The sequence below is a fragment of the Arachis ipaensis genome, chromosome B04, assembly GCF_000816755.2.
Source record: "Arachis ipaensis cultivar K30076 chromosome B04, Araip1.1, whole genome shotgun sequence".
Lineage (NCBI taxonomy): Eukaryota > Viridiplantae > Streptophyta > Magnoliopsida > Fabales > Fabaceae > Arachis > Arachis ipaensis.
In genome coordinates, this window is record NC_029788.2 from 112,031,118 (window position 1) to 112,040,778 (window position 9,661).

A 9,661-nucleotide genomic window follows, 5' to 3' on the forward strand; every position below is an offset into this window, starting at 1 on the left:
CATTGAAAATCGTAGGCAAAATAGTATTCAACATTAGCAATGAAAAGAGAATGAGATGTTGATCAGTGCATAGTTGAATGTTTCAACCGACCTTATATTTTGATACCGACCTAAAGTTAGCTCCTTCTAATGGAGAAGAGAAAAATACTTTGAATTCTTATTTATTGTTTATAACGCAAAAGTTGATGTGGAATTACTTTTTATGATAGGTAAGCCATAAATATAGACTGAAATGAATTCTCTATTGAAGATGGTCTTATGTGAAATTACTTTTTTCTTTTCTTTCCATTAAAGCTTGATATTTTTTTACAGAACTATTGTACAGTTGATTACACTCTAATTTATCTCTCTACCACAAACATTCCCCTCTATAGAGACAAGTGGAAAACACCATATATGGGCACATGCCCCACCATTAAAAATTCCACACCCCCCATATCAAATTACTAGATAAAAATCTGAGACTGAGTTTCTTCCTGGATTGGAGGCTTGGCATGGCTTTGATCCGTAACTTGTTATGCGCTTCCCTGCGAAATCCTTGGCTACTACGTAAGGATGCCGAGCATTTGTCTCGCGTTAATGCAATCTTCTTTTGCAACGAATCTGGGGGTGACCAATAGATTAGTACCAAGGGCAATTCAAATCTAATGCATTGAAAGAATAAATCATTCATTACACTGCATCCACTTACATAAGAGTGAAAATAAGAAACGAAAATAAAATACGAGATCTTATAGATCACTTTTTCCTCGAAAAACTCTTAAAACAGGAAATAATTTGACGAACCAAACAGGCCCCAAGACATCAAGGTATTGGCAAATGAGTCCAAATACTAAACTGCCAAGTGAACTACTTTCAAGCTCTGCCAAGTATCTATAGAAAACTGGACAACAAATCCAGCATGGATTCATTGTTAACAAATTTTAACCAAGATCTCATAATCCAGTGAAAAATAAATTGAATGACAAATTTAAATAAAACACTGAAGGAAGCTAACAAACGAGGGAACACAAGTAGTATTTTTTTTTTTTTTTTTTTTGTCAGATGGATTGGACAGCCTCCAATCCTAAACATCACCCACTCACACACACTACACTACATGGGTTCTTTTTTCCACCAGTGGGATTTGACCCCGGATGTGGTTGTTTGGGAGGCATATAAGATGCCACTTAAACCAAGCCTCCAAAGTAGTATCTTTTCTGATTTCTCCCAACAAATCCATAAAGACATATCTGATGCTATTGATATAAGCACAAGGACCATACTATCTCTAAATCCTAAAACCTGCTATGGAAGGTGTGTCATATTACCCTCAATAAATCTGACTGCTTCACTCATGAGTCACTACATTTTCTGGTGACAATCTAGAATTTAAGTTATCCTTGGTCTTGGGTGTAACCAAACTATATTTTAAAGGAAATATCATTCAAAAACACCTATAATAATAATAGAGGGGGGAAGAGAGAAATCGCATGCTTACCAGATCACCTATACAACCAACTGCCATCAGAATGCATTGTGATGACAAATGCAAGGGAAGCCATTTTAGTTAGGATTTCCTTAGTTTCTGTCAGCAACACAAGACACTAACACCGGTTAACTGGAAACTTGTTGCCTCGACTGCACATGATTATGTCGTTTTCTCAGTAGCTCAGCTTCTCTGGCTATCTGGATATCTGAAGGCCAAAAGATTTGGCAAACAACTTTGCAAGTAAAGCGAGGGAGCAGCGCTACGATAATTATAAGCAAAATGGTTATCCAATATGTAGGGGACACTGCCAGACGATAAATAGTCCTGCATTAATTTAGAGACATGTTACCTACTACTTATTATGTCAAATGGTATTGATTCGCTATAACAAAATTCTCATAGGAAGAAGCATATGTAACTAACCAGTAATTGGGAAAGACAGGTATTGAATCCAAGACTATCATGCAACCATATGTAATGATTATTGATCCCCATACAGCAGCATGAGTAATTAATACCCAACGATTGATGTCCATGGCCAGGTGTACATTCACAAGAATAACAACCGCAATTGTCCACAAACTGCCCATGCTCCATATATCAATCGCACTATCCTTGTATGTGAACAAAGGAGTGTAGAAGAGAACAAGGCTCTGCCATACTGTGTCAATCATTGTGATCCAGAATAAGTGCAAATTGTATGCCTCTTGCCTGTGACCAGCAGTGTACAGCTTCGGATACTTCAAGAGTGTCCTATGGCTCAAGTCTTTGTCCAGAATACCAACAAAAATGGTAGGTACAGATGTGTATATCACAGAATAGAATACACTACTCCAATCTGTCAACGCAGATGTTGTAGAAAAAGCAGTGCATAATATATACCTACAGACAAGGAAGATAAAAGATCAGAATGTATAAAATTTCATGCAATCTGCAAGTACGATTAAAATACAACATCCAAAATATGGAGGGAAAAAAAGGCTTTTGACAGTAGTCATAGCTATTGTATGCAGAAATAATAAAAATCGAAATGTTGCTAGTTTAACTTCATGTCCAGATGCTTAGAGATCCGAAAAGTTAAAAAGAAAGAACACCATCCACAAACAAAAGAGGAACTCAATTTGTAATTTCCCCAAATAAAAATAAATAATAAAGAAAGAAAGAAAGAAACACTAAACATACCAGAATAACATCAATACAAAGACAGCATTGCGGTAAAAGTTGTACAGAATTAAGTAAGCCACACGCTGATAATTCCAGTGCCCATGAACCAGGAGTAATTTTTTCAAGAACTGAAATTGCCCCATTGCAAAATCTGATGCCATCACCGCTTGGCGCCCTTCCTGCCCACATATTCCAACACCAACATCTGCCATTTGGATCATCGACACATCATTGGCCCCTGTCAAAAGCATTTAATAAGAGAATAGGCATCATAAGTTTGTATCAATTGCATCTTGCTTCAAAAGTACATAATCTGGCTAGACTAGCAGAAGTTAATGATCCATAGAAAAAACGATAATACATAGGACAATTTCATATTGTTACAAAAGAACTTACCATCACCAATTGCCAGTGTCATATCATCTGTGCGGCTCTTTATCAAAGCAACAATTCCAGCTTTCTGCAAAGGAGCAACACGACAGCACAAGACAACCCTACAGGAAGTTGCCAGGTCGAAAAGCTGTTGTCAAAAAAACAAAAGAAACAGTAAATATTACCCTGAAATTTTGTTTAACAAACCCAATCAAAAACATCAGTGTGATATTCTAAACAAATACTGAGGAAGGATACACTTGCCTCTGACTCTAATTCCTTCTCCAAAATATAAACCAAACTGTTCCCATCAATTATGAGTGCCAATGGAGCAGTAGTTCCTTCTTCCTGTCCTGGATTCCACTTAGGCAAACTCAATGACTTCGAACCATTGGGAATATCAAGATCACCAAGTCCAGCATTGGATTTTTGTTTCCGATTCTGATTACTTGAAGACCTCACGCCATATTTAGCTTTAGCATCACCCAAAAGATTACGACAATCAGCCTCTGAAGTGCCATTTATAATAATCTGTTGCATATCTGCAGTGAGAAGTTTGCAAGAGAGACCAATTGAAATTGCTGTCTCCTGCTTATCACCAGTAAGAACCCAGACCTTGATTCCAGCTTGCCGCAGGGACTCAATGGCTTCTGGTACACCCTCTTGCAGCTTGTCCTCAATTCCCGTTGCTCCAAGTAGCTTTAAGTTGCATTCTATAAACGCTGCTGTTTGACGTAGTTTAGCAGCTCTTTCATGCAAAGAAGTGCTTGCCTCTTCATACATGCTTTGCCACTCTTCAAGTTCAGCATCTGAAAGATCTCTAGATGCAACTACAAGAGTGCGCAGACCTAGTGAAGAATATTCATTCAGATGACTCTGAGTTACATCTCGTATGGTATTGTGGCTCTCACTGTCATTTGCTAAAATGCTAAACATTGTAGTATCAGCACCTTTGACTAACACCTTTACAACGTTGTTGGGAAAACGAATAACAACAGACATCCTCTTGCGCACACTATCAAACTCGTGTAGGCCCAATACGTCCAATCTATAAAGCAGAGAGAAAATGAAGTTACCGAATAAGCTAAATATGGGTCACACACAAAGTACAAACTTGAAGTTACTGAACTAGATTATCCAATGTACCGAATAAATTTTTGCTAATAAAGCATATCAGCATTCTATATAAAGTAAATAACGTTTAACCCCTTGCAATAAGGAAGTAGCTATCTACCTGAGCTTCTCACCATTGACGTCGATGACAATGTGTCCGGATGTTCGCTCAAAAAGAGTATATCCATATGCAGAAGCAGCAGAGACTAGAGCTTGTTCATCAGGGGATTCTCCCTGGTACTCAATACCTTCCATATCTTCATCTGATTCACTTGTTCCAGGACTGGAAAATGTACCACCAGTAGGAATAGGGATCACAGTATTGCAAGCTGCCAATGTAAGAAAAAACTCATGCGCAGCAATTCTGTCATCTCCATGTGATTCACTCTGCAACACTGTCAGCAGTTCAGAATCAACTCTGATTTCAGATTTGAGCTTCCATCTCCGTCTAGGAATAACAGGGGCAGCTGAAAATAGGAAAAAAGTCTTGTGATATATTGGCACTGGAAAATTTGTTAATGCATCATAAACTTATAATGATTTCTGACGGGAACAGAGTAGCTGAAATCTTCTTACTTAGATAAAGAACATAACTGAATTATTAAGTTCATAGTAGAAAAATGATCAAAGAGCATAGAAATCTAATCAAATGATACACACAAGAAATTGTAGAGGGTAAAGGAAAACAACAGCTGACTCAGAGAGTATGTTTGGAATAGTAAGAATTAGAATTCTTTCAACAATTAGAATTCTTTTCTTTGATTTGGAACATCATAATGCATAAATTCCAATCCTAGTGAGAATTCTAAATCTCACATTCAACCCAAATACAATCCACATTTAGAAATCCAATATGTTGATATTTGCAATTAAAACTGAAATATCAAAAATAACCCTGCTACAATTTAATATTCCAAGTAAACCCTTTATTTTAAGTCTCAACCATTAACCCTTTCTCCCTTCAAAGTGACCTTCTGTCGCCTTAGCCATCTTCATCGTCAATGTCGTCGCCATCCTCATCATCACTGGCATCACAACCCACTATTTGCCCCTCAATGTTGTGATCGACCCAGAAATCACAATCAGTGTTTCCAAGAGAAGATGAATGAACAATTGAGAAAAGAAGCAAGAACTTATATGTGGGTCTTAAGTTGGGGTGTCAATGTTTTGGCTGTGATTCAATATTAGGTTACCATGATTTTGTTCTGTATGTTCCATCTCCATTTGGGTATAATATGTTATCAATTACTCCACAAATAATTTGTGTGTGTGTGTGTGTGTGTGTGTGTCTGTGAGAGAGAGAGAGAGAGAGAGAGAGAGAGAGAGAGAGAGAATTCTCGAAACATAAAAAGGAAAAGTTTGCTGGAAGTGGGTGGGGGTACTGGAAGTGTGGGGAAAAAAGCTTTCGTGGCAAAGGCAAAGGCAAAGAAGACAACATATTAAAAGGAACTGAGGGTTACATATTTTAAGAGGGTAAATATTGAGGATAAGATAGTAATGTTAAATATATTCTAAACATTCACTTTCAATTCAATTCTTTTTATTCCAAATTTAAGAATTGGTGTGAGGATTCTCAAGAATTCAATTCAATTCTATCTCATTATAGTTTCAAAACACCCTCATATAGTAAGCTCTTCCCCTAACAATAAGTATGGGAGCCTCATGTTCTCACAAAACTCTGTTTACAACCACCAATTATCACTTGTGAAGCAAAACAACCATTATCATAAACCAAGGCAGTAATTCATTTCTGACACTTAGAAAACAAAAACTAATCACAATCTCAGGAACATAAATGTTAGCCTTTCAGTAACAAGGACGTCAAACAACATTAGCATGATAAGAGATGATCCCACAGCACAACCTAATTAAAGTGTCTGATCTTAAATAATGATCTCAAGAAGAGAGACTGAATACCTGTATCATCAGCCACGACCAACGAGTTCCCGTAATTCTTCCCATATACACTAGCTCTCTGGAATTCCATTTTGTTTTCGGTTAGTGTTCCTGTCTTGTCTGAAAATACATAGCGTATTTGACCCAAATCTTCATTTATATTTAATGACCTACACTGAAACCTTGATCCAGAGTTAGCATCATACATATCCCCATCTTCAATCATGAAGTATGACTGGCCCAAACGAACCAATTCCATCGTGATGTAAAGAGATATTGGTATCATTATCTGAAACACTATAATGGAACTCAAGAAGGAGAAAAATGCCTCCATTGGTATCCCATAATACTTGTATCTCTTTCTATTATCTGGCCCATTGTTGAAGTATCGTTTTCTGTAGTAAGGCAAGGTATCAAGCTGGCTGTTGTGCCGCACCAGCCAAAGACACATCCCAATGGCCACAACTAAACACATGATGAAAAGAAAAATCGACAACCAAAGGGTTTCTCTGTTCATGTAACTTTCAAGTTTGCTTCTCTTAGAAGGAGAAGGTGTGCTGTTCATCATTGCTTTTGTGTCTTGTCCCGCATAAACCACAACACCAATGATCCAATCTGTGTTCTTCAGTTGGCAACCACGCAGAACAATGTTAGACTGGCTAAGCGAAAACTTAAGTCCGTTGAACTCCATGTTTGCCGTGAACTCATAAATATTCCGGTTAGGCTGCTCGCATCTGATAACCCCAGAAACACGACAAGCTTCCGAAGAAACTGCAGCAGTTGTTTCCTGCTTAGCATACCTAGTCTTCAAATTCGACTCTCCATCCAAATTCATTGTCTGAATATAGGCAAGCCCACTTTGATCACTTGTCCCCAGCAAGACCATGTCAGCTGGAATCGTCTCATCAGCAAAGATCTTAACAACCTCACCAGCTTGTATATTCTTCCACTTCTTCGGCCGGAAATCATCATGCTGAAGCACCAATGATTCCCGGTTGTTCTCATTGCGATCCGACCTGTGCCGCCGCCAGTCTTCATATCCATCCTTAATAGCCGTGACGCAGAGCACAAACAATAGCGGGAAGAGTGACACAGTCCTCCCAAATACGGCCAAGGGAGGAAGCTGATTGAGAGCCGCAATAGCAAGGAAATACAAATAAGCAACCCTATGAAACTGAATAAAAAGATTCTTAGGCAAGAAGGTAACAATTGTGTATTTACTAGTCCTGATCTCATTCCCCGGCAACTCACACTTATCATCAGTCCTCTTAGGATCATTAATATATATCAACCTAGCACTATCATCATGCAACAAAGCATCATCAAACTGCACGCTGCTCTTGTGCCTAACCCTCTGAGGCTTACTATAATTATTGTGATTACTACTCAACCTATTATCATGATGAACTACATGCTGTTGTGAAGAAGAACCTGAGATTTCAAAGGGCACACTAGTGCTACTACTATTGGTGGTGGCATCATGCAGTTCCATTGCACCCCACGATACCCCTCGCACCCTCTCCTTCGTGGAGCATTCCAAAGGGTGCGTGTGGTGTTTGTGGGGCAAATGGGACTCACCAAAGTTGAAATCTTTCTCTGTCACAAAAGTGAAATTGGTCTCAAGTGCTGAATGGAAGCTAGCTTCACTAGCTAAATCATAGTCTTTGTCTTCCGTCAGATCAAGACCTGTTTTATGATGAGATTCAGAAGCATCGTCAAACACAGAGGAAGCTATGGATCCTGATTTCTTCGGGCGGTGTTGAATCAGTGGAGGAAGATCTGAATCAGAGAGAAGTGGTTGATTAGAACTCATATAATAAGAAGAAGAAGAAGAAGAAGAAGAAGAAGAAGAAGAAGAAGAAGAAGAAGAAGAAGAAGAAGAAGAAGAAGAAGAATCACGTTTTGTGCTGTTGTAGTTAGAACATGCCCATCATGGAATCAAACCAATGCTCATCAAAATCGAAACTTTAGTGAAACCCACGGGGCATTTCGCGATCTAGAAGAAGCTGAAACACAGCACCCAAAAAATCGAAGAAACCCTGTCGGAAAGGAAAGGGGAAAAAGTGTCAGTAGCTCGATTTCTAGAACTTTAACTGAATTGCAAGGATAATACTTAACCAAAAATCAATACTTCAATACTTCTTCACTAATTAAAGGAAGCATTATGAAAACAATAATAATAAACCCTAATTGAGAGGGTGTACCTGTGAAATTGAAGTGAGGAAAAGAAGGATCTCGAAGAAGAAGGAGATGATAGGATCTGGGATGTAGAGAGAGAAAAGAGAGCCTTTTTTTTGTAGTGGTCGTAGATGTGGGTAGCGTTGTGTTGTGTTGTGTGTTTCAGGTGAGTTTTAGGGTGAGAGAGAGATGAATCATGATGATTGAATTGATGGCATTGTTTGCATTGGGAGAGAGAGAGAGGCACGAAGAGCGAGAAAATCGGAAGGGGTGATGAGAAAATTGACAGTGGAGAGAGAAAGTGAAGAAGAGAGAGAAGGGAACGGTGAACCACCAAATGCTTCCTTTCTTACTTTGTTAGGACCACCACGCAGTCCCAACCCAACCCAATGGCCAATGCCTAGACACACACTACTACTACACTACACACACCACTTTCTTCTCTTTTTCTTTTTTGCTTAAATTTTATATATTTTTCCTACTTCCCGACGATGCTATCTACCTAAGTTATTTTAATAATTAAGTTCAATTCAATTAGTTAAATAATTTATTGATATAATAAAAATTAATTAAAAAAAAAGGCATAAAAAAATATGAATTAAACTTAATTATAAAAATAATTTGATATTTTTTTTACTGTTAACAACAACAACAATAAATAACAATTTAAGACATAATTAAAAAAATTAAAAAAAGTCATGTGAAAAAAGAGACAGAACAAAATGAGAAGAGTTAGAAAGAGAAAAGAAAGACTATAACAAAGATGATGGAGATGGAATATGCGACAGAAATAATGATGTAAGAGAAAATGAAAAAAGTGGAAGACGAACATGACAATAGAGGAGTCGATGTATTAGAAGAAAAGGATAAAGAGGAAGACAAAGAAGATGGTGGGGTGAAAGAGGTGGTAGAGGTTAAGAAGAGGAAGATGACGACAAATGTGGAGGTAGAGGAGGCGATGCAGCAACAGATCTGAGGCAGATCCAGGAGCTATGAAGGTAGATGCAAAGAGCAAGCATTGAGGTGAACAAATCCAAATCTGATTTGCAGTATTTATCTGTATTCGATTTGAATCTTGATTCAATTCGCAGGTTTATCGGATCGGTTCTTATTTATATGCAGATGTTACGGCCTGGCCCAGAACCTCCACGGGCCGGGCCGACCCTAACACCACCCGATCCGGATAGACGCCCCGCAACCGACCCGGACACGCGTCCAGGACAGCTCATGTGCAGCTAGGGGACAACGTCCCTAGAAACATGGGCCTATTTTGGACGGGCCCACCTCTGACAGGTATATAAGGGGAAGACTTGCTCTTCCCCCAAGGTACGTCACGTATCACACTACCCGTAAACCCCGGTTAAATTAGTTAGTAAATTAGTTTTTAATAAGGAGGATTAGAAATGTGAATATTATATTAAATTAGGATAGAGCTCATCGAAACGAGAATTTTGACACCAATTTCAA

At 38.4% G+C, this 9,661-nt stretch overlaps 1 protein-coding gene across 1 annotated transcript; it reads right to left on the bottom strand.

The window, feature by feature from the left end:
• Positions 257-8,594, bottom strand: LOC107639711 (phospholipid-transporting ATPase 1). The gene is made up of 10 exons (XM_016343279.2): positions 8,221-8,594; positions 7,916-8,055; positions 6,038-7,795; positions 4,242-4,587; positions 3,272-4,055; positions 3,032-3,155; positions 2,654-2,873; positions 1,895-2,353; positions 1,481-1,795; positions 257-603 (listed from the first exon to the last, which is right to left on the bottom strand). Exons 3-9 carry the CDS (start codon positions 7,506-7,508, stop codon positions 1,597-1,599), a joined length of 3,603 nt encoding a protein of 1,200 aa, XP_016198765.1. The 5' UTR covers positions 7,509-7,795; positions 7,916-8,055; positions 8,221-8,594; the 3' UTR covers positions 257-603; positions 1,481-1,596.